Source organism: Hippocampus bargibanti, linkage group LG01 (assembly GCF_051943395.1).
Source record: "Hippocampus bargibanti isolate YZ-2025 linkage group LG01, ASM5194339v1, whole genome shotgun sequence".
In the NCBI taxonomy this organism is placed as follows: domain Eukaryota; kingdom Metazoa; phylum Chordata; class Actinopteri; order Syngnathiformes; family Syngnathidae; genus Hippocampus; species Hippocampus bargibanti.
In genome coordinates this window covers 35,340,149-35,364,784 of record NC_142734.1, presented here as the reverse complement: position 1 = coordinate 35,364,784, position 24,636 = coordinate 35,340,149, and the positions used below count along the sequence as shown (strand labels likewise).

At 40.9% G+C, this 24,636-nt stretch overlaps 3 protein-coding genes across 6 annotated transcripts; 1 reads left to right on the top strand and 2 right to left on the bottom strand.

The window, feature by feature from the left end:
* Window positions 1–370: 370 nt before the first annotated feature.
* On the bottom strand, window positions 371–13,761 carry tmem240a (transmembrane protein 240a). 2 transcript variants are annotated; one of them, XM_089013421.1, is made up of 6 exons: window positions 13,338–13,758; window positions 10,248–10,567; window positions 9,858–10,163; window positions 9,410–9,516; window positions 7,401–7,609; window positions 371–2,768 (listed from the first exon to the last, which is right to left on the bottom strand). In XM_089013421.1, the coding sequence occupies exons 3-6, from the start codon at window positions 9,912–9,914 to the stop codon at window positions 2,614–2,616; spliced, it is 528 nt and encodes a 175-aa protein (XP_088869547.1). In that variant the 5' UTR covers window positions 9,915–10,163; window positions 10,248–10,567; window positions 13,338–13,758; the 3' UTR covers window positions 371–2,613. The 2 variants fall into 2 exon arrangements, with proteins under 2 accessions (XP_088869547.1, XP_088869555.1); XM_089013429.1 differs by having other exon boundaries at window positions 10,062–10,567; window positions 13,338–13,761.
* Window positions 12,876–20,894, top strand: otud3 (OTU deubiquitinase 3). Of its 3 annotated transcripts, XM_089013384.1 has the most exons (8): window positions 12,889–13,156; window positions 13,799–14,018; window positions 14,857–15,005; window positions 16,082–16,194; window positions 16,311–16,433; window positions 16,926–17,049; window positions 17,178–17,244; window positions 18,023–18,301. In XM_089013384.1, the coding sequence occupies exons 2-8, from the start codon at window positions 13,813–13,815 to the stop codon at window positions 18,153–18,155; spliced, it is 915 nt and encodes a 304-aa protein (XP_088869510.1). In that variant the 5' UTR covers window positions 12,889–13,156; window positions 13,799–13,812; the 3' UTR covers window positions 18,156–18,301. The 3 variants fall into 3 exon arrangements, with proteins under 3 accessions (XP_088869503.1, XP_088869510.1, XP_088869518.1); XM_089013377.1 differs by lacking the exon at window positions 17,178–17,244 and having other exon boundaries at window positions 12,876–13,156; window positions 18,023–20,894; XM_089013392.1 differs by lacking the exons at window positions 16,926–17,049; window positions 17,178–17,244 and having other exon boundaries at window positions 12,906–13,156; window positions 18,023–18,306.
* Window positions 20,895–21,012: 118 nt separating this feature from the next.
* bcas2 (BCAS2 pre-mRNA processing factor) lies at window positions 21,013–24,454 on the bottom strand. Its single transcript, XM_089013407.1, has 7 exons — window positions 24,269–24,454; window positions 23,708–23,800; window positions 23,562–23,632; window positions 21,806–21,967; window positions 21,675–21,725; window positions 21,504–21,584; window positions 21,013–21,416 (listed from the first exon to the last, which is right to left on the bottom strand). Exons 1-7 carry the CDS (start codon window positions 24,359–24,361, stop codon window positions 21,290–21,292), a joined length of 678 nt encoding a protein of 225 aa, XP_088869533.1. The 5' UTR covers window positions 24,362–24,454; the 3' UTR covers window positions 21,013–21,289.
* Window positions 24,455–24,636: the final 182 nt, after the last annotated feature.

Genomic DNA, 24,636 nt, shown 5'->3' with positions numbered 1-24,636 from the left:
ATTTTAGGTGTTCGATTACCTGCCATGTTTCGTCGTATACTTCCGCCACAACTCTGACGAAGGCGGAAGTATACGCCGAAACATGTCAGCGAATCGAACACCTAAAATACACTGTCTGTAAGAAAAGAATCTCGTTTCAATTAGATATCAAGTAGACAGGATGAACGTAATACAACTATAGAGTCCTATATGGTACAGTTTGGCAGCTTTAAACTACTAGTGTGGCAGGGTCCACCAAAATGTAATCAATGTCATCTACTCCTTACTGATTGTTGTGATATCGATGTCTACTTCATTCTTCGGAGCGCATACGTCACGCATAATTATGAGTGTGTTTGTAGTGACACAATCAAACATCAGAGGTATCTGCTGCGCTTCAATGGCACTTTTAATAAAACAGACATTTCATCCTCACAACAGCAATGTCTGGACAGGAGGAGGGTGGGCGAGTGGAGATCTGGTGAGGGTTCCCTGTGCTTCATGGCTGATGGCGAGAAGTTACATCCAGTACATTTGTGTGTTTTAAGTATGTATTTTGAGTCACTATTGCAACGTTTAATCTACTTTTCTCCATCATAAACGACAACTTTACAAATGCAACATCGTACACTACCTTCTGTAAGGGTGCTGTGGTAATAAAAACTACAGCGACGCGGAAGTCATACGACCCAAACAATAACCCATGTAGTTGGACTGACACTATCAAATTCTTAATCAATTGCTTATTAACTAATTCAGTGCCAGACAATGTGCAAATATGTGTCCACTCCAGTGCCAGGGATGTTGTCATTTTCACTAGCAGGACCCCACGAAAGATTGAGTTTTAGGACTACATAAACATTCAATGCAGCATAAGAAACCTTAGACACTTCTTTCATCAGCAAAAAAAAAAAAAGTTTATGTCGAGCTTAATTGGTTCTAGCGCAGGGGTGTCAAAGTCATTTTTTTGCCACGGGCCACATTGTTGTTATGGGTTCCTCTCGAGGGCCGTGATGAATTTGGGGAAGCCATTAGAATTTTTAATCCGCTGTGTGTGTGTTCAAAGGTGTCATGTCTTGCACTGTGTTATGTTTGGAGTCTTAGTTTGTGTTATCTTTTTCATTGAGTAATGCTTACGCTATGTTAATTCGTGAAGGCCACTGTCAACACAAACGTGAGAAAATGAAAAGGGATCGACGTACATGAAAACATGAAGCAATCATGTTCTCCTTCTGTGTATTCTCAGAAATGATAATTATATGTAGCAAAGAGAACCCAAACCACATCCCTTTTCGGTCCCTCTCCCTCATATTTACATGGAAAAAAATATTACATTCAGGTAATTTTCTATAAAGCTAATTCATCTCTGTTTCTTTTGTTGTTGTTTTTTAGGGGCGGGGACAGATTTTTACATGGTATCACATCCAATTTTAAAGGACAACCGACGCCTTCAGAAAAGTTGTACACATTGTAGCAGTCCTTTCATGGCGTCAATGCATTTTGCGGTACTTTGTTTGGTCTGAAAACTTCGTGTTGATCCGTGTTGATGGCGAAATTAGAAGGAAAACATAAATAACGTGATGGTAAATCGTTGTGTGTTGCACCAAGACTTCTATTTGATATTCGCTGACAAAAATTCACAGGAGACAATTTCCACGGAACTTTGTCGCCATCTTTTGCCTTTTTTTCGGTACTGTGAGTTTGTCACTACATTTCTCTCCAGATGCCTCAAAATGACCAGAATAAATTCTTTAATCGATTGCAAACATTTATGCTTTCCTCTTCAGAACTATTTGAATTATATTCATAATTGGATGAGTAACAAGAAAGCATCTTTTCCGAATCTGAAGCCATTGTTTTGATTCTCGAGCAAGGTAAGACGTCTTGGCGTGACACCACGAACAAGGGGGCAGGACCTTCTGAAACTGGCCACTTCCGGTTTAAATTTTTTTGCAGTTTCAGCACACTTTACGTCATTTTTATTGGTGTTTTGTATTTGACTAAAAATATCATACTGCGTGTTTTGGGTATTTTAGATGCTATAAAACGTTTTTCTGATGTCAGTTAGGAAACAAAAAAGTGATCGGTTGTCCTTTAAAGCTGACTCGTCATCAAACCCACCTCCTCCTTTTTTTTGTTTGCTTTTAAATCCCATTCTATGTTTATACTTATGTACACAAGCAGCAAGCTAACAACACAAAAACCCACCCACCCAGGAGTCACATTCACCCACCCACCTTGAAGCAACAACTCTCCCACCCAAAATAAAAAACAGAAACACTGCCCACGTCGTACCCTGTTCTAAAAGAGCATGCCAAGTTAAACAATCAACACAGAAAATGTCTCCATACAGAAAAAAAACGTTAAAAATGTTTTTTTGTTTTGTTTTTGTCTCTGCTCACAAACAGCTGGACCCAAGTTGCTTCATTTGAGAATTTCATTTCTCTGGTGGTGATGGGGCGGGCGCCTCCTGCCTTGGCCTACGGAAAATTCTCTTGGGGCTCTTCAGAAGGTAACATTATGTAGGGTGCGTGGGGATTCCTCGAAGGCCACCTGCCAGGAAATTTGGGTGTGGTGAAAGAAGGATTCCAGCCGGGCACGCTCAGGTTGGTTGTTTGTGATTCTGCTGTGAAGTCAGAGGTGACGAGGGCTTGGGTGGCCATTGTGGTAGAGCTTCTGCTTGATGTGCACCATGTTGCCACTTGAGTCGTCCAACTGTCGGAGCTGGGCCCTGCGACGCAACTCTCGAAGGTTGCAAAACTGTGGCAACCACGACCAGGATGGCATATCTGGAGAAGAGAGATGACAGAAGGTACAGTGATACCTCGGTTTTCGACCATAATCCGTTTCAGAAACCTGTTCGAAAACCGATTTGTTCAAAAACCGAAACAGCACTTTCCATTAAAATCAATGTAAAAAATCTTAATCCGTTCCGATAAAAACTTAAAAACAGAGCAGGTCATGTGTAAAATTCTATAAAAACAAACTTATTTTCACCAATTTTTAACATCAACATTAACATCTGTACATAAAAAATCTCACTATCTTTCTGCCACGGGGCGTGTTGGCACCTATCCCAGCTGTCTTTGGGCAAACGCAGGGCACACTAACTTTTCAAAACATCCTCTGCTTGCTTTAAAATCATACTATTCAGGAGATCTTAACCAAATATGTCTGCATTTTCGCGAAAATAAAACAACAATATTAATGCGTCGGTCACAATGAGGAAGACGTGACATCTAAGGAAGTGACGTATAAGGAAGCACAGGGTAGTCGAGTGATGCATTCAGTTTGGTTGAGAACCAAATTTCGGTTGAATACTGGGGCATAAAAAATATGACATTTTTGGTTGAAAACCGAATGGGATGAGAACCGAGACGTTCGAAAACCGAGGTTTGACTGTATAATGCTCTGATTACACCGCTCAACAAATGTGTACATACACGTACACAATTATATATCGATATCTATATATGTGAACTACAGAAATGCCATGATTAATGTTCGATCGTTTGCAAGTCATTTAGCACGGAGTCTCTATTCTACATTTTGTATTGATTTCAACTTACGACCGTTTGAGTTACGGACGTTTTGTCAGAACGGAACCCGGTCGTAACTCGGATATATATATATATATATATATATATATATATATATATATATATATATATATATATATATATATATATATATATAAAAGTGGAACAATTAGATTCGTTGCACCATTCAATTTCCTATTTAAATCGGTTTCCATTGCACCACATGCTATTTTGGCCGACAAGTGGAAAACTGCTCATTTGAGATGAGGCATTTGTTTATTCAACCGAACGACATTATGAGATTATCTACGGCCAGTCTATTGGGAGAGAGGACACTAAATTGAATGAAAAAAAAAATAGCTGGAGTAAAAATAAGTGGAAAATCGGAATCTCAAGAATTCAAAATAAAACATTCAACCACAAATTTCAAGACTATTTGATGTCATTAAAAACCAACCATGTAGATGTGGACCAGTGACCTACTGGAGGCCAACACTGATGAATTTTGGGTGTGTGAGGTGAGGAGTGGAACAGCGATTTTCACTTTTCCATCACTCAGATTTTAAAGTGAAGGAGGTGAGATGAGGCCTTGGGAGACGGGGAGGAGGGAAGGTCCTAGACCACAATTGGCCAAGCTAACGAATGAGTGGGAGGAGGAGGACGAATGGCGGCAACGGTGGTGAAGTTGAGCGAGGATGGGGTGTGTGTGCGTAATGTAGGGGGGGGATGAGTTATTTATAGCTTCGAATGGGCCATGCTGTCCACAAGGACTGTTCTGAAGGGTATCCAAAGGAAAAGGGGGGCAAGCAAAGACAGGTCTCTCATTTGAATAGAAACAAAGAGATGACAATGCATGGCTCGGGAAATGGATTGTGTACATATATTTTTTTTGATGATTTTAAATTGAGGATAGGTACTTAATCTCTAAATCTTGTGCTATCTTCTTGCTATTATATTATATTATATTAATAGAACATGACCCATCATATAAAAAACAAGAGGACAACAGAACATCTTTGTGTGCTTGTGGACGTGTATGCGTATGCTCTTCCTCACTTGCCATTCCAGCTGTTCACTCACTCTTAATCTATTTTTAGAACAGGTGGAGGAGAGAGCGGTGTGTAAGTGGGGGTGTAGACGTGACAGCACCTTCATCCTGAGCCCCTCTCTAATGCTCGTGTGTGTGCGCGCACACACATACACACGTATGTGTGCGCACACACAAACACACATGCACACACAGGGGGCATTCCCAACCCGCACAAAATTAAAAAAGATCATTTGTCATATTATGTAGATGTTTTCACCTTTTGGAGCTTTAGCATTTTTGTCTTCTAATGCTCTGAATACTGTCAGAGATATGACAGTCAGGCACCGTGGACAGAGACTCGGAACCAGAAAGTGTGTCCCTACTGCCGGCAGGAGACGCAGTCATCAATGACATACGTCTGAATTATGCGCCCCTCTGCCAAGCTATTTATTAAGAATACATGAAAATTAAAGTGATACATTAGTAAAACATAGTTTTCTTGATTAGCATACCACGCCTCTGGGCGTTCTGAGCAACAACAGATGTAACCAATAAAACAATGTGTTTCCCTTCAACTGATAAGCTTGCATCCTGGCTAGTGAGGTATATTTATATCGGGCCGAAACTACCAATAAGACTTTAGTTTGCTGACGAAGCTTCTTGGATAAGAAGCGAAACGTCCGACACCTTCAAACAAGTACAGATGACGGCTGAAGAAACCTTTTCATCGATGGACCAGTCCTGTACGACTGAGAGCTTACACATACATATCTGTGTACTTTGTGGAACTAAAAAAAGAACTAAGGGTTACACTGGAGTCAAATAATTAGTACTCAGGGTACTGAACTGTCACTGACAATAAAGGGCTTCACTCGCCTGACTGTAGTGCCCAGAGTGGGTTCATTTTGCACTTGCTGACGGCCTGAACATGAATGTGAATGATTGTCTATCTCTATTTGTGCCTTGTGTTTGACTGACATTCAGGCCAATGTAGTTTAGTATTCACCCAAACTCAGCTGGGATAGACTCCAGGAGCCATACTTGAGAAAATGGATGGATGGGTGGACAAATTGGACTCATGAGAAACAGAAATTGGATCATCCAGTGCTCTCATTTCTTCACTCTTGTTATAAATGCATAGATGCATTTTACATTTCTTCCCATTCGATGTACAGGTCACTGACAAGGAGGTTAATAAAGGTGTGAAAGAAGCGTCAAAACGTGCACCCACCACTGAGAATTTACAGCTCACAAAGTGCCACTTGAGCAATATTTGAAGTGACAAGGTAGCTCAGATGAATGATCAATTGTTTTGACAGCAGATAATCATCAGCGAGATAAAATGTCAATTTTCTCTGCATGTGTGCACTCTAACTTTGTTTTGCTATCGACTTGATTCTTTAAGAAAAGGAAACATCAAGTCTGACATGCTGCTTGTTGTTCAGCTTGAGGGGATGAGAGATGCAGGTTACCTTCACACCAGTGAGCTCGCAATCTAAAAGGCACTTTCTTCAGTACAATTCCTCTTGGGAATTTAAATAACAAGACAGAGTAGTTCAGTAAATTGTCGACTCCAGGGAAAGGACCTTTTTGGGTGATCGACAAAGCTTGTAATCTCCACACTGTCGTGGTAGAAAAGGGCCATGTAATAACATTGTTCATATATTACAAGTGCACCGGACAACTGCTGATGCTAATTCAGGTGCATAGATTTTTACATTGAGAGCAGGGGGCGTTGATTCATGTTGAAATACAAAGTGGGACTACCCCCCCAAAAAACAGTAAAACTAAAATGGCCCTTTACAGCGCCTTTGATATAAAAGGACAACCGACATCACTTTTTTGTTTCCTAACTGACATCAGAAAAATGTTTTATAGCATCTAAACTACCCAAAACACGCAGACTGATATTTTTTGTCAAATGCAAAACACCGATAAAAATGACTTAAAAGTGTCCAAAAACGACTTCAAAATGAAACCGGAAATGGGCAGTTTCAGAAGGTCCCGCCCCCTTGTTCGTGACGTCACGCCAAGCCTTGCTCGATAATTAAAACAATGGCTTCAGATTCGGAGAAGATGCTTTCTTGTTATTCATCCAGTTATGATTATGATTCAAATCGTTCTGAAGAGGAAAGCATAAATGTTTGCAATGGATTAAAGGAGTCCTCCCATATCAATTCGAGCCGTCAAGGACAGCATGTATTGTCCCAGAAAATGCAAAAGATGGCGCCAAAGCTCCGTTGGAAATGGGCTTATTTGTCTGCTTGGAATTTGTGTCAGCGAATATCAAATAGTAGTCTTGGTGCAACACACAACGATTCACCATCGCGTTATTTAAGTGTTTTCCATCTAGTTTCGCCATCAACACGGAACAACATGAAGTTTTCAGACCAAACAAAGTACTGCAAAATGCATTGTGTGTCGCTTTCTCAGTCAGGGGCGTTCCCTCCGTGACGTCACGTAGGGGATCGTCATCAACTCGAAAACAAGACTTCCTGAATATTCAGCACAAGTCTTAAAACGTAAAATATAGCTATATGCTGTGGAATCTTTGTAAAATACGCTCAGTAGAAGTCATTTGAAGTGATTTTACAAATTATGGACACAACTTGTCCGAAGGCGTCGGTTGCCCTTTAACGTTGACATTTTTTATTGTTTACATGTTTTACTAACAGTGGATGAATCATCTTGTCAAAATGCCTGTACAGTTAATGAAGGTTGGAGCAAATAATTTCCATGTTCATTATTTCCTCAAAACAGCTGCACAGTATGACTATATAGGTTGACTGTCTTCAACCTCCACATTCACGATGTCAAACATTGTCTGCAGTGACAGCAAAACCAAATCTTACCATAGTAGCGGCTTGACCTCCAGGCCCTGACTGCACAGTGCAGGATGCCGTCCAACCATAGCAAGAGCCAGCTGATGCAGAAGCCCAGCAGAAGGCCCAGCATCAAGTCCATCTCCTGCTTGGTCACACTGTCACTGACAAAGTAGTTCTCTGAGGAGTCCACCAGGGAATGGTCTCCATCGTACGGAATGACATAGTGGACATGATGCCTGTCGGAAAAGATGGATGCCTGTTAGATATTTTGTGTTCTGTACCGTTCTGTTCAAAAGCCTTCTAGGTCTTAAAGGGGAAGTCACATAAAATATTTTACAGACATTTTAGCAATCTCAGGGAGCGGCCATTTTGCCTTGTACTGCCGTTTTCATGACTGTCACGCCATACCTGTTGAATGTGAGGCAGAAAATGGCGACAAAGCTCCGTGTAAGGAATTAATCAGCCCGTTTCCACATGCTGATTAATTCCTTACACGGAGCTTTGTCGCCCCTCTTTTTGGTGCAACACAAAGTTTTCCGACCAAACAAAGTACAGCAAAATGCATTGACGTGATGGAAGGACTGCTACAATGTGTCCTTTTTTTCGGTCAGGGGCATTCCTTCAGTGACGTACCGTGAGGACTCGTCACCAACTCAAAAACAAGACTTCCGGAATATTCATCGCGAGTCTTAAAAGGTAAAATATAGCTATATGCGGCGGAATCTTTGTAAAATACACTGAGTAGAAGTCATTTGAAGCCATTTTACAAATTATGGACACAACTTGTCCGGAGACGTCGGTTGTCCTTTAAAATGTAATTATATCAAGGCCATCAATATACGTACATCTATTCATTTTCTGTACGATTTGGAACCTATACTACCTTAGCATGAGGCAGGCCACACCCCAGATGCCTGCCAGTCTATCACAGGGCACATTACAGACAGTCATTCACACTCATATTCACACCATCACTTAATCAGTGGAATCACGACACTATTAATGACATACTGTAATACACCCTGTTACCCATCAAATGATCATAATTTGTTATTACTATATTAGTCATCCAATTTTCAAGAGTGTCTCTTTTCATTAAACAACCATTTACACTCCCATTCACCCCTATGGACCGGCATCCACAATTGTCTGGGTGTCCGGTAGGTTCCAGAAAAGATTCTGACTCTCCAAACGGAGACTCAGATAAAGGTTTTGACAAAAATATTTATTTCCAGAAAGCGGCGGGAGGGCGGCAAACCACAAATTATGACGCTGGTACAATAAACCAGGATCATATAAGTGATTGCAAAAGGCAAAGAGAATATAAACTAAAATTGCTTGTCTCGAACGTGCAGACCATGAATATGTTGTTATATTAAAAGAATAATTTTGTTTTCTAAATATTTTTTTTCCATACAACACTTATGTTCAATCGTGTACTTTGTCCTGTGGCACAAATAGTGTATATGCAGCCTGCTGTTTTAATGTCAAATTCAGTATGAATGGATGCAACAGTCCTGAAAAGAGGGCAATGTCTGCCCTGCAGTATCTGACACCCTTCCAGTTGATAGAAATGCATTCTACTGCACATTAATGAATACATGGATGAGTTGATTTCTGCCGCTGCTGCTGCCGCTAACCCCGCCAACACTCAACATTACACTCTCTCCTACCACATCTTCAAACCTCATGCACCACCCTTTTATTATCGCAGCCAGCTTTCATTTTTGAGGACCGGTCGTATCGAGTGGATGTACACTTGACGCTGACACTCCATCACCTTTTTATTGCGCCTCCGACACACACCTTGGCAAAGCTGCATGCAGCAAAGGCGTATACAGTCGACGCAGGCAAAACAAGCCTCGAGCATCAGTGCATGTCTTCCGTGTTGGAATAAACGGAGGCAGTAGACAGCTTTGCGGACCTACCCACGCCCCCCAGCCCTCCCCACAACAAATCAACGGGTAAAGCATGAAAAGAAGAGCATAGCGCGCGGACACACACACACCAGCACGCACACGACATGCGTTTATTACCTCCCACAGTTGCAGTGACAGACGCGGTCCTCCCCTCGTAGATGTGGCAGGATGTAGTTGTGAAAACGATCGAGTAGTGCGTTCATGTCCATTAAACAGGCGATCGCCTGAAAACACACATGCCAGTCAGCTGGGACATGACGAGGATTTTTTTTGTTAAATGGGGCGGGGGGGGGGGCTCTAAATTCTGTCACCCCCCAAAAAAACACAAACAATAACCCTCACGAAGAGAGAGAAGACCATCCAGATTCTAAGATGAAGAGGGGGTTGATGGGGAGAAGGAGGAGGAATGGATGAAAAATGATTATTTATTTATGGAGGAAGGTGATTATAAAGGCAAGCAAAGTTAATTTGGGCGTCTGGAAGGTTGCGTTTGATTCAACTCGAATTAGTAGAACCCCTCGAACTATAGATGCATGTGGGGGCGTGTGTCGGGTGTGGGTCTTACCATTACAACTGAAGCACCCAGAATCATAAAAATCATGGTGGTTGTGATCATATGCATCCAAACTTCCAAACTGGCCCACCACTGGTCCTCTCTCTCTTTCTACTCCGGCTGGGCTCTACAGGGCTCTCCCTCTTCATGGAGCCGCCGAACAGCCCCTGGCTCACAGTGGAGACGACACGGGGTACCCCTCCCTCCCCGTCTTACTCCTCCGGTGTCCCCCTCCGTTCCACGGGAAGCGGCAGTGGGCCCTTGCCGTCCAACGACACCCCCTCCTCGGTGTCTCGGATGCGGCTCAGCGACTGCCTCCTAATTAAGAATGCAAAAGGATCCGATCTTTTTCTCAATCCATCTTGAAAAATCAAATGGACAAAAATGAAAAAAAAGGGATGCCTCGCTATCCGTTCTTCCTCCACCCGGGATATTCCGCCTCAGTACCGGCAAAGTATGTCCTCCATGGGGCCAAAACGGTGACTTTCCCCCGGATGGATGCGTCAAAAATGTGCACCGGCGACTCCTCTCTCGGTCGACATGGGGATAGCCAATTTCTGCGAGCTGGTGAGACTCACGCTGTGTCCTGAATCCAGGACCGAATAAATCTGTACCGACGCCCGGAACCACACGCACATGACGACTAACCCATCCTCGATCCACCAGCAGTAGCAGCTCAGACCAAGACCAGCAAGCACTCCAACGACAGGGCGCGCACACCACTGCATGGTGGGCGGTGTGGAGGGGAGGGAGCGACAGAGGGGGGGCTGGGTTAATGCTTGGCTACACACACACAGGACATTTTATTTGGTACACCTATACGTGCACACTTAAAGGACAACCGACGTCTCCGGACAAGTTGTGTCCATAATTTGTAAAATGGCTTCAAATGACTTCTACTGAGCGTATTTTAATAAGATTCCACCGCATAAAAGCTATATTTTACGTTTTAAGACTCGTGCTGAATATTCCGGATGTCTTGTTTTTGAGTTGGTGACGAGACGTGACGTCACGTCAGGAACGCCCCTGACCAAAAAAAAGGACACATTCTAGCAGTCCTTCCATCACGTCAATGCATTTTGCTGTGCTTGTTTGGTCTGAAAACGTTGTGTTGCACCAAAAAGAGCCAGAAGAGGGCGACCAAGCTCCATGTAAGGAATTTATCAGCCTGTGCAAACGGGCTGATTAATTCCTCACAGGAGGTTGGTCGCCATTTTCTGCCCCTTTTTTGGTGATACATTTCCCCCCAATGTTGTCTCAAAATGGCACAGAATAAATTATTTAATCGATTTCAAACATGTATGCTTTCCTCTTCAGAACTATTTGAATCATATTCATAACTGGATGTGTAACAAGAAAGCAACTTCTCCGTATCTGAAGCCATTGTTTTGATTCTCCAGCAATGCCATACGTCTTGGCGTGACGTCACGAACTGGGGGCGGGACTTTCTGAAAATGCCCAATTCGCAGCTCATTTTTTTTTGCAGATTTTGGACACTAAGTCATTTTTATTGGTGTTTTGCATTTGAATAAAAATATCATACTGCGTGTTTTGGGTATTTTAGATGCTATAAAACGTTTTTCTGATGTCAGTTAGGAAACAAAAATGTGATGTCGGTTGTCCTTTAAATGGCATGACAACATTTTGATTTTTGCAGTTAAACCAGAGCGTCGGAATTATTTTCTGTAACGCCCACCAAAGGAAGAATAAATCGACTATAAATATAGTATCGTTTGTCTTTAAAAAAATTAGAAGTACACTTCTGTGAGACATTGTATTCTTAATGTTAAAGTAAAAAAGAAACAGAAATAAAACAACTTTAAGCAATGAAAGTGGTTATGGATAGTCAATTATACTTATACTTACTACTTATACTTACTAAAAAACGGGTTTGTCAGGGTCTCTCTCAGTGCGCACGCACATACACACACGTACACACACACACTCATCAGAGATTGCACCCCAACCACTAAGGGGGGCCCAACCCACTATTGTGTTTTTTTTTTTTTTTTACAGGAAGCAAATTGTTTGTTGATCTAAAAAAAATAGAAGCTGCTGTTAACCACTGCTCACACCAAAACACGTGGCACATAGTACCACTTTTATATATTCCTTTGTAAGCCATATATAACACTCATTCGAAAGTTGTTAACTTGTTTGCCATAACTTTATCTCTGTTTTAATTGGTATGGAAGGGAAAGGTGCATTTTCAGGGGAAAAAACAAGAACATGATATAAACTTGAAGTGTGATGAGAAACACGACGATTCATCTGTGCGTTACGCCAGCTGGAATCAACCTTAAGCAAATTGTTTGTTGATCTAAAAAAAATAGAAGCTGCTGTTAACCACTGCTCACACCAAAACACGTGGCACATAGTACCACTTTTATATATTCCTTTGTAAGCCATATATAACACTCATTCGAAAGTTGTTAACTTGTTTGCCATAACTTTATCTCTGTTTTAATTGGTATGGAAGGGAAAGGTGCATTTTCAGGGGAAAAAACAAGAACATGATATAAACTTGAAGTGTGATGAGAAACACGACGATTCATCTGTGCGTTACGCCAGCTGGAATCAACCTTAGCTGACTGATGAGAAGCAGTGTACACCTTGGACAATTCCCCCCGAAAAAAAAAAACAGTCACCCTCGCAATTTATATCATGTACAGCAGGGGTCACCAATGTAAAGCTTTTTTACATTAACATCGCTTTAGTTTAAACTGTCCTGATTGCAGCACATGTACGGTAGCCCTGAAGCAATGACAGCCGATTCCAATCAATGCTCATTTAAACCACTTACTTCCATGTGTAGCTATATGGGGTTGTATCGAATCCTTCTACTGATGCAATTTTTATGCTCTTGTCTCACTAGGAATTTGATTTAGCAAACATTCAGTCTACTGCTCCACATCCCACGCCTCCTCCACATAACTCCAACTGTGTGGAGTCATCAGGGAAAGATGACGAGATTTGCTCATAGCTGAGCAGCAGGTGGGATGCTTACCCCTCCTTAGAACACTGACTGGTGTGTCTTTTTAAAATTTTGAATATCAATGTCACAGCAGATACGCTAAAATAAAATACAAAATTTAATTTTAATTACACAATTTTACCGATGGCAAAGTTACAAAATTTGGAATTGTATTGAATTTTAGGACAGTATTTAATTATTTTCCCTTGCAGTGAGTTTCAGATTTGCACGACTTCCGGGTGACGTATGCGGAAGTAAACAACCATTTGGAATGACGTCGCAGTACAATCATATTACGCTCTTAACTCAAACGCACTTTCTACTTAATCAACTTAAAGTAAGTAACAACATGCACAAACTCTTTAAACCTCCATTTGTCCGCACTTTGGAGGAAGGTAGCTTTATAATGATTTCTTAAAAAAGAACGAGCTGTTATGGACTAGCTGCTAGCATAGTTGTGAAAGTTGATACAATTGCACACTTTCCCCGCACACTATCACTTTTCTTTTACAACTCACCCCTGTGCCGTTGATCGTCATTGGACCAAATATCAGTGGTACTCAAATAGTTGTTAAGCTTGTTGAAAAAATACAATTTGTGGTAATTACAATTGTATTTCGTTATTTCAACATACACATGTATTGCTTCCGTTTCTTTGAATACTCAAGAAATAAATGGAAGCAAGCCACTCCACCCCATAGCTGGCTAAACAGTAGCCGGAACGAATTATTTTGAATTCTTGTCACTTTTATGGTTTTTGTATTGTTTTTTTTAATGTTGTCTTTTTATGACTTTCTTTTATTATATTAGTTGTTCTTTTTACTGAATGCTTTTTTAAGAACCAAGGACAATCCAATAAAATTCATTACGCTATAAATAGACATAATACCATTTGTTTGACGTTAGTCTCAACAATCAGTTTGTTTTCATTGCGTGTTGCCGTAACTTGATTGCTATAGTTCTGTTCCTGGTATTGCAGGGCTGTCACGTAATATGTCAACAAAACACTCAGGCAAGCTTTCACGGAGCAACAGGAAGAGTGAACTGGAACGTAAGAGAGATGAGCGGTCAGCACGCAGGGCCTTAGCTAAGGCCCGTAAAAATCATCCTCCGGATGACGATGAAAAAGCAGAGTTTCTCAGTTTCTCCACTCAGTTGCAAGCAATGGGGCTGAAGCTGAGAGAAGTCCCAGGTGATGGGTAAGTCGCTGACTATTTAGAAGACAAAGAAATATATCTATCATATGAACATGTTCCTCTTTCGATTCAGTCTTGCAATGTGTTAAATGCCCATCAACATACTGAGCGAACACACACTGATTGTCGCACACACTAAAACATGGTGTGATTTAACACTCATTGTGCAGTTCAGATTATCTGTTGGTGTCGGTTGTCCTTTAAATACAGTATACAGGTAACATCCAACTTACGGCCTGTTCGACTTACAACCACCCGTACTTATGACCATGACTTCCAGACCCCTATTTTTAAAATATTTAATTCCTGGCACCGCAACGCCCTAGCAGGCCGGCAACGTTGATGACAGTTTTTGCCAGTCAGCCAGCATCTCACTCTGGCACAGCAATCGACCGTGTGATGGCACCAGAAGGGGGGGAGTAAGCGAGTCATTTAGCCTCCGAGTCTCTATTCAACATTTTGAATGGATTTCGACTTACGACCATTTGGATTTACGACCGTTTGGTCGGAACGGAACTCGGTCGTAAATCAGATGTTACCTGTATATAACCCAAAAGATTAACAAGATTACGTAACGTACGGTTAAATCAAATAAGATTATACTAAAACTATTAAAAAACATTAATCAGTGTTTGTCGTTGAGTTAGCCCCTCTCCAGTGTTTTTGCATTGCCGCTAACATTTAACCCGTGGACTTTTTTTGTCTAGGCAAAGTGTTGTGTCGGTAAAATACACATCTTGAAAAAAACATTTTTGAACAAATGACTTGTCAATCGCAAGGCAAGCTACCTGTCCATCTGTAATTTTCTATTTCTTCAAAATTGTTAAACATTTTCCTGCAGGAACTGCTTATTCAGAGCTCTCGGAGACCAGTTAGAGGGTCACTCACAATCGCACCTGGAGCTACGTCAGGAAACTGTCCAGTATATGATGTCCCATCGACAAGACTTTGAACCTTTTGTTGAGGATGACATTCCCTTCACGGAGCACTGTAAGAATATCACCCCATTATTAACATTGTTAACAGGGTTTCCCAAACTCAGGATGCTCAAGACGCAGCAAGAGGGGTAACCCTGGACGTCTCCAGTGAATTGCACTGCACATAGAGCCAAACAGTTATTTATACTCACATTCAGACCCATGCGCAATTGTCTAAAATGTTCATTTTGGAATGCGGGAGGAAGTTGGAGTACTCACAGAAAGCCACCAAAGCACAAAAGAAACTCCAAAAGAAAACACACAGAACTTTTGACTGTAAGTTAGATGTTATATAAGACACAAGGTCAATATTTTGCTCCTATCTGAGATCCAAATGACTATAATAGCCCCAATTTTAAGTAACCCTAAAATAATAAATAAATAAACGACAAATAAAAAAATATTAAATAACCTTAAAAATAATTAATTGCGACAAACATCATCATCATTTCTACCACAAAGCCTTTTAAAAGTCAGTAAGTCCCTGGGTAATGATCATGCAACTCAATATAATAAAAAAATAACCATGTGTCAGAGATATGACAGTCAGACACCGTGGATAGAGACTCGGAACCAGAAAGATTGTCCCTACTGCCGGCAGGAAACCTAGTCACCCATGACATACGTGTGAATTCTGCGTCCCTCTGCCAAGCTATTTATCGAGGGCACATGCAAATTAAAGTGATACATTAGTAAAACATAGTTTTCTTGATTAGCATACCACGCCTCTGGGCGTTCTGAGCACCAACAGCTGTAAGCAATAAAACATTGTGTTTCCCATGAACTGATAAGTTTGTAATGACCTCTTCCCGTGATAAGGAGTTTGAAGTCCCAAAATACTCCTGTGATAAGGAGTTCCTGAAGTCCTAAATTACCCCTGTGAAGCTGACCGTTTAACTTGCTGTGTCCGTTGACCTGATTGACCCCAGGTTGTCTGTGCTTCAATTGTGTATTGAGTCACAAGTGTTGACTAAGCATACAACAGCATGAAACTTTTAAATATGATAACTTCTTCTTCTGTCTAATCTCTCCCACCCTGATATGAAAAGATAAAATGTAAAGATTCATATTTGTTCTTTTTATGCACAGTATCCAACCTGGCAGAGCCTGGAACATTTGCAGGCAATGACGCAATCGTGGCTTTTGCTCGCAGTCAGCAGGTGAAAGTGGTTATCCATCAGTTGAACACACCACTTTGGGAGGTGAACCCATGACGTCATTTATTTACTTACTTTTAAATGTGTATTTTTTAACAACCACCTGTCATGTAAAGATTATCTAAACTTCCGTGAATGTTATTTTTTTTTTCGACTATCAGATAAATGGTGCAGAGAAGCAGATGTGTAAAGAACTACACATTGCGTACCGCTACGGGGATCATTACGACAGTGTGAGACGCATCGGCGAAAACACAGAGAGTCGTGGTCAGCTACGTATTCAGGTATATGATAGATAGATAGATAGATAGATAGATAGATAGATAGATAGATAGATAGATAGATAGATAGATAGATAGATAGATAGATAGATAGATAGATAGATAGATAGATAGATCAGAAGGACAATGTACTTAATTAAATACAGTGGACACCCGCTGCCTCCATTATCCAGTCTTGTTCCTTTTTTTCTCCCTGTGTCTGGATACCCAGTTGCACCATATTCCCTCAGTTTTGGTAGTACTTAATCCCCCCCCCCCCACACACACACACCTGTTTTTAGGCAGGTGACAATTGTCAAAGGAAATATTGCTATGCGTGCTGGCCATATCGAGTGAATGAATAACACTGAGATTACGAAGCACACATGACGATGATCTCCAACCCCGGTCATGTGAGGTCTTCCAAATTCTATATATCACCCAAGGTGTTAAAAAATCTGTGGAGGCAACTTAATCAGTATGGTGCTGATGTCGTTTTACTTCTGCTGCTCATAGAACTTGCAGCCCAAGCAGTGGAAATTCAGGGATGGTCAGAGAGGCAGACGAGAAAAACCTTCACCAAGATCCCCAGAATCCGGCAATGTGATACTAGCCTCCAACGAGAAGCAAGGAATGCAGGGTCAGAGATTACGTTTGTCTCGTTGGTTGCAAAGAGCATTTGCAAATGACGGAAAACTGTTAAGAACGAGAAAGATGCAAGAAGTATGGAGTAAACACTTTTGATGGAAGTCTGTTCTACAATACCAGGAACTTTAATGTCTTCTTCAGTTGATGAGAAGAACCAGTTCCACCTGAATGCAGCCACCATCAATTGGTAGGGGCACATGTTAACACGGAAGACAGTTCACTCTGCAACAAACCCAACATCCGTGTTTTTGTAAACATTTAGGGACAAAGTATTTACAAAAAAAAACAAAAAAAAAAACATGGTGTGAGCAAAGTTCAGACATCACGTCACGGAAGGAACGCCCCTGACCGAGAAAGGACACACAATTCATTTGCGGTACTTTGTTTGGTCTGAAAACCTCAACCCCCAAATCAGCCCACTTCCAACAGAGCTTGGACGCCATCTTCTGGCCATAAATGACCATCTCAATTGTAAATAAAGTGACTTTATGATACAATGCAATGCATTTCTTTCATTACAATACAATAGCACATTTATTATACATAGAATAAGGTATGTTGCGTGTAGTTTTAAGGCTTATTTTAGTTGAAAAGTATATTTTATGGAAACCCGGGAACGGATTATTCCAATTTTAATGGTTTTCTATGGATTTTTTTTTTGGAGATACACACTTTTCGCCTTACACACTCTGTCTGGGAACCAATTGAGTTCGTAAGTTGAGGTCTCACTGTATTTCAGTTTCAAGTCCACTTTTTATTTCTTTGTTTTTAAAGAAGTTGAAGTGGGAAATGGGGTGACATTTAGTGTTCAAATGGAACACTAATTCTTCTCGAAACTTATCAGCAACGGTGGTCCTCACTCCTTATCTGGAGTTATCCGGACCTCACAAAACCATTGAAACAGGAATGTGTGTGTCTGTGTTGACTTAAAAACGATAGAACTAATTGTTGTCTGTCATTGTCAGGTGTCCAACAAGCAGAAGACAAAAGAAGACAAAAAACAAGAGAAGAAAAAACATCAAGAGGAAAGAAATCGACTCAAAGTCCTCAACAACAGGGTGGACAAAAACAAGAATCTATCAGAGGCTGTCACTTTAATACCAGCTTTAAACACACTCAGTATATGAGACTGAACAACAAAACAAAATTGCTGGATGTTTTTTTCCACAAGGATTTGCACAAATTTGATAGTCCCGTGGGTGACTTTGTGACACGGTGCCTACACATGGGGAGGGATTGTCGGAAAAGACACACAGGGACAGACCTTGTTTTTGAGTTATTGTGTTTTCGGTGAGTTTAATGCCTGATTTGTGTCCATGCAGTTGTGTAGTTACAATTAACACGTGATTATTTAATGAAGGATATTGGAGGGGGGGGGGGGGGTTCATCTGTCCGGCTGTATTCATTGTTTCACCTGGTCAGAGGAGTAAAAAACGAGTTGGACCATAACTTGCGATTATCCTTGTCAAAAGTACTCAAAATGCAGACTATATATTTTACATCATCCATCAATCTGGGTTGGAAGATGAAACCTTAAACCTGTGACTGGCCAACAGAGTTTCATCATTGCCACTGCTTGTAGGTGAGGGCTTTTACATGGGACCGTTGTTTGCAGGCTACTACATATTTCAAGCAGTAATGATGGTTTAAAGGACAACCGACACCATTTTTTTTGGTTTCCTAATTGACATCAGAAAAACGTTTTATAGCATCTAAAATACCCAAAACACGCAGGATGATATTTTTAGTCAAATGAAAAACACCAATAAAAATGACTTGAAGTGTCCAAAAACTACTTCAAAATGAAACCGGAAATGGCCAGTTTCAGAAGGTCCCGCCCCCTTGTTCGTGACATCACGCCAAGACATCTTGCCTTGCTCGAAAATCAAAACAATGGCTTCAGATTGGGAGAAGATGCTTTCTTGTTACTCATCCAGTTATGAATATGATTCAAATAGTTCTGAAGAGGAAAGCATAAACGTTTGCAATCGATTAAAGAAGTTCTTCCGTGTCATTTTGAGGCATCTGGACTGAAATGTAGCGTCCCAGAAAATGCACAAGATGGCGCCCAAGCTCCGCTGGAAATGGGCTGATTTGTCTGCTAGGAATTTGTGTCAGCTCGTATCAAATAGTTGTCTTGGTGCAACACGATTCACCATCGCGTTATGTATGTGGTTTCCTTCTAATTTCGCCATCAACACAAAGTTTTCAAACCAAAGTACCCCAAAATGCATTATGTGTCGCTATCTCGGTCAGGGGCATTCCTTTAGTGACGTCACGTACGGACTCGTCACCAACTCGAAAACAAAACTTCCCGAATATTCAGCGAGAGTCTTAAAACGTTAAATATAGCTATATGCGGCGGATCTTTGTAAAATACGCTCAGTAGAAGTCATTTTAAGTGATTTTACAAATTATGGACACAACTTGTGCGGAGGCGTCGGTTGTCCTTTAATATTTATATTTTGTGGCATTTTTTTTTTAAAAATCATAATGCCCCCACAGACAAAATTGGGCTTGTTGCGACTGCGGTGTTGTAAGTGCATGATTGTCAAGTGTAATGGAACGGAGGACATGGAACCCCCTTGAGATGAAACAGCATAACTCACTTATTCCATTATTCCGGAAACATTACCTAATTAGAAAGTATCGACTCTTGGAGGAACCATGCCAGTTTCATGTCATTGGATACAAGAGTCATTGGACTGGGAGGTGACGTTAAACCTTGTCGCCCCACTCAGCTAATCTAATTTGCCACCAAGACAGAAGATTGACCAAGAATAGCAAGTGGAGTCTGGTTCAGGTCAAATACATCGAGGCAATTTGGAATGTCAGGAAAATGGATTCCAAGAAGACATATATTCAAACATTCTAAAAATGGATCCCCAGTGATCGGATGTTGTCATTTCCTACAAAATGTTGAATTGACCAGTTGAGAATGTAAACATTTGCAGATTTAGAGACATCAAATGTTGCCTTTTGGCATTTGTTTCCTACCATAGATAATTGTTAGAATTATGATCTACTGTATATCTTCAGATACAGTAGTAGACAAATGTCACTTACTTAAAGGACAACCGACACCACTTTTTTGTTTCCTGACATCAGAAAAACGTTTTTTAGCATGTAAAATACCCAAAATACGCAGTATGATATTTTTAGTCAAATGCAAAACACCAATAAAAATGACCTAAAGTGTCTAAAAACTACTTTAAATTGAACCAGGAAGTGGGCAGTTTCAGAAGGTCCCGCCCCCTTGTTCGTGGTGTCACGCCAAGTCGTCTTGCATTGCTCGAGAATCAAAACAATGGCTTCAGATTCGGAGAAGATGCTTTCTTGTTACACATCCAGTTATGAATATGATTCAAATAGTTCTGAAGAGGAAAGCATACATGTTTGCAATCGATTAAAGAATTTATTCCGTGCCATTTTGAGGCAACATTGGGGGGAAATGTATCACCTACAAAGAGGCAGAAAATGGCGACCAAGCTCTGTGTGAGGAATTAATCAGCCCGTTTCCACAGGCTGATAAATTCCTTACATGGAGCTTTGTCGCCCTCTTCTGCCTCTTTTTGGTGCAACACGACATTTTCAGACCAAACAAGTACAGCAAAATGCATTGACGTGATGGCAGGACTGCTACAATGTGTCATTTTTTCGGTCAGGGGCGTTCCTTCAGTGACGTAACGTGAGGACTCGTCACCAACTCAAAAACAAGACTTCTGGAATATTCAGCGCGAGTCTTAAAAGGTAAAATATCGCTATACACGGTGGAATCTTTGTAAAATACGCTCAGTAGAAGTCATTTTAAGTGATTTTACAAATTATGGACACAACTTGTTTGGAGCCGTCGGTTGTCCTTTAAATCACAAAAGTAACCAAACAAATGTTTTGGTAATAGAATTACCGGTAGCTTCATTCATTGGGGGGGGGGGGGGTGAGTGAAACAGCCACATTAGGAAATAAATGTTGACTTTATTAAAATTCCCCTAAAAAATGAGGTGATAAAGAGCAGCGCTAGTCAAAGACAAAGTGGACACTCAATCAAGTCTAGCGTCATACTTCAAATCTGCTCTTAGCTGAAAATAGGAAGTCATCCAGCATGGTGAAGGTCCCTCCCTCCTCAGTCTGTTCTCAAAGACACACCTTTCCAAATGTTCTTTTGTCATTGTTGGAAAAAAAGGGACACAATTTGACAAAGAATAAGTTGTGTCGGTCATCGCAGAAGGAAGTCAGAAATCCTGCCGAATGTTTTCCTTGTTCTCGTCGCCCTGCTGCTGGTTGAGCTGACCAATTTCGTTTTCTAGATGTACGATGGCTTGCTCGATCTCGTAGTTCTTGCTGACCAGCGATACCCAACTGTTGGAAGGAGTAGAGGCAACAAATCTTAGCCTACCGAATAGAAGCTCATAAAATTCAATGAAAAACCCGATGCTGGTCACATACTTTGACTCCAGTTCTCGCAATTTGGCTCCTCCTGCTAACTGGTCATTTTTACGCTGCCAATTCAAATCTTGAATTTGTTTCCTGCGTGTGACAGAAATGACACGAACTGATAAACACATACGTGTTCTTTTATCTTCACCCGAGAGATTTTTTTTTTTTTGGTCACTTCACCTGAATTTCTGCAGTTCCTTTTGAGTCATCTCGATCATAAAGGCCAGGTTACTATCGGAGGAATAATGACACAAGTGTCGGTTAAATTCAAGCTCAATTTTTGTCAACAGAGCGCGGTAAACGTCACGTACTCGTTGTAGACTTTCCAAGCGTTGGTTCCGTACTCTGACATGAGCTCCAGGTTCTCGATGCGAACGGCCTGGTGCTCTAACTGGGCCATGGAGTTGTTCACACACTCCTGCCAGGCTGTAATGTCATTCTTTTGACCTGAAGAGGGCGCTGGCAGCTCATACCTTCAGAGGAATGACGGACATCCACTTGATGATATTTAAAGGACAACCGACGCCTCCGGACGGACAAGTTGTGTCCATAATTTGTGAAATCGCTTCAAATTACTTCTACTGAGCGTATTTTACAAAGATTCCACCGCATGCAGCTATATTTTACGTTTTAAAACTCGCGCTGAATATTCCGGAAGTCTTGTTTTTGAGTTGGTGACAAGTCCTCACGTCACGTCATGGAAGGAACGCCCCCGACCGAGAAAGGACACATTGTAGCAGTCCTTTCATTAACTCAATGCATTTTGCGGTACTTTGTTTGGTCTGAAAACTTCGTGTTGATCCGTATTGATGGCGAAATTAGAAGGAAAACACATAAATAACGCAATGGTGACTTCTATTTGATATTCGCTGACAAAAACTTCAAAGGAGACGATTTCCACGGAGCTTTGTCGCCATCTTCTGCCTTTTTGTGGGTACTGTGAGTACTAAAGAGTTTGTCCTTATATTTCTCTCCAGATGCATCAAAATGACCGGAATAAATTATTTAATCGATTGCAAACATGTATGCTTTCCTCTTCAGAACTATTTGAATCATATTCATAACTGGATGAGTAACAAAGCATCTTTTCCGAATCTGAAGCCATTGTTTTGATTCTCGAGCAAGGCAAGACGTCCTGGCGTGACGTCACGAACAAGGGGGCGGGACCTTCTGAAAATGCCCAATTCGCAGCTCAATTTTTTTGCAGATTTTGCACACTTTAAGTCATTTTTATTGGTGTTTTGCATTTGACTAAAAATATCATACTGCGTGTTTTGGGTATTTTAGATGCTATAAAACGTTTTTCTGATGTCAGTTAGGAAACAAAAAAGTGATGTCGGTTGTCCTTTAAGTTTATAATAATAATAATAATATTTTTTTATTTCTAAGCGACTTTCAAAACTCTCAAGGACACTTTACAGTCACGGGATAAGAATGTTTTTTTTTTCATTGTCTCACATCTCCTGACTCATAAATCCTCTTCAATTCCAAGCCACGGCAGTTTCACATATGCATCGGTGCTCTGAGCTGACGCTCCGATGAATGCTTTCTTCTGCTTATACTACATAATTATGATAAATATATGCACATGAATGTTTTTAAAAAAATGTTACCTTGCTGGGGGGGGGGGGGGGTATGGGATGCAGCTGCTCATGTTAATGAGGCGCAATGAGTTTGGTACACTTTTTCACCTTTGGTACACCTTTCACCCCACAACTACAAATTTATACGGTGTCAAAAAATAGCATGTCTGAGAGAATATGTACTACTTGAGGATATCTCGCTCCATTAAACAATATCCACATATATAAATAGAGACTTTGACAACTACTCTATGGAAGGACATTTTGAGTGGATGGAACCTAATTTCCTGTTGGTTAAATCCAGAGTGGCAACAATGTGTCAATGGGATTGCAGGTCTGTGTGTATAGTGTTTTGTCACCATCCTGATGGTTTAAACTCTTTAAAAAATAATTAACCATACGGCAAAGTTTAACATGTTATCAATGTGATTCCGGTATTCTATATCAGATAAAATATTTTTTACCGCAACATGGCAAAACTTACCTCTTCATGCTCAGGAGGTCCATTGGTTGTCGCGCCGCAAGGCGATCAAATTCATTCTTCATAATTTCAGTCTAGAAATCGAGGAAAGGCCAGGTTTGTATTTATGGCAATGAAGGAGCTTCTAATGATGTGGGGTGTTTTGTCACCTCAAAAGCAGAAAAGTCAGGAGTTTTCAGGTAGCTCAGGTAGTTCTTTGTCGGTCTGTATCTTCTGGTCTCCTCCTCTACTAATGCTGCAGCCTGCGAAACACACAAATAACATTTTGATGTATATTACTTACTAAACAACACGGCGACAGAACATAGAAGCGAGAGGTCTGAACACATTTCAAGGAAAATATCAAACAACTAAGTAAAAAACAATATTGTTGAAGAAAATTGACCCACGACAATGGACGCGGTAGCACCATTACTCGTGACCCGAATTATGTGAGCTCCTCGCCAAAAAAAAATCGCACTACGGTTGGTTTAAAATGACTTTTCCCTGGCTATTAATACATATAGCGTACAGTGAAATCCCGTTGATCATATCGATCTGATCATTTGCATGCAGCACTTGGGCCTTGCTGCAATCGCAGGTTAGATAAATCATTATATTAAACTGTTTGACAGGATCGAAAACTGTTCAGTTCATTAAAGAAACTCGAATAAGAGCTACTTTAGCAGATGTTCATTTTAGCACATGCTCATGCACCGGACTTTACTTACAGCTTCTCTGACACCGGCGGCATCGTAACCTTGATCAAAATAAGGTAATGCATCAACAAACACTTCACCCGCTACTGAGGCAGTCCCAGACATGCTAATCTAGACGAAATTCTTCAATTAGCAAAAAGTATATTGTTGAACTGTACCGCTTTTTTTTACGTCTAAATATTTCCGGTTGCTATTTCTTCGTCTACGGTTTATTAATTTACTGGCAGATTACATTTCTGGTGCATGCCGCCACCTACTGCACAGGATACGCAAAAAAAATAATCATGGCAGGTTACCCTGTCAGCAGTGATGCTACACATTCGTTGACTTTCACTCACGCATTTGTACATTCGTGCGAAACGTTTGTGGCTGTATATATA

Excerpts from the sequence above, each read along its gene's own strand:
- tmem240a (XM_089013421.1), bottom strand. The coding sequence starts at position 9,914 with ATGCATATGATCACAACCACCATGATTTTTATGATTCTGGGTGCTTCA. Across the intron at positions 9,517-9,857 it reads TGGGTGCTTCAGTTGTAATG|GCGATCGCCTGTTTAATGGA; the intron begins GTAAGACCCACA and ends GTGTGTTTTCAG. Across the intron at positions 7,610-9,409 it reads TGTCACTGCAACTGTGGGAG|GCATCATGTCCACTATGTCA; the intron begins GTAATAAACGCA and ends CTTTTCCGACAG.
- otud3 (XM_089013377.1), top strand. The coding sequence starts at position 13,813 with ATGTCAACAAAACACTCAGGCAAGCTTTCACGGAGCAACAGGAAGAGT. Across the intron at positions 16,434-16,925 it reads GTGGTCAGCTACGTATTCAG|AACTTGCAGCCCAAGCAGTG; the intron begins GTATATGATAGA and ends TGCTGCTCATAG. Across the intron at positions 17,050-18,022 it reads CGAGAAGCAAGGAATGCAGG|GTGTCCAACAAGCAGAAGAC; the intron begins GTCAGAGATTAC and ends TGTCATTGTCAG.
- bcas2 (XM_089013407.1), bottom strand. The coding sequence starts at position 24,361 with ATGTCTGGGACTGCCTCAGTAGCGGGTGAAGTGTTTGTTGATGCATTA. Across the intron at positions 23,633-23,707 it reads CTGACTTTTCTGCTTTTGAG|ACTGAAATTATGAAGAATGA; the intron begins GTGACAAAACAC and ends CTCGATTTCTAG. Across the intron at positions 21,585-21,674 it reads AAGGAACTGCAGAAATTCAG|GAAACAAATTCAAGATTTGA; the intron begins GTGAAGTGACCA and ends TGTCACACGCAG.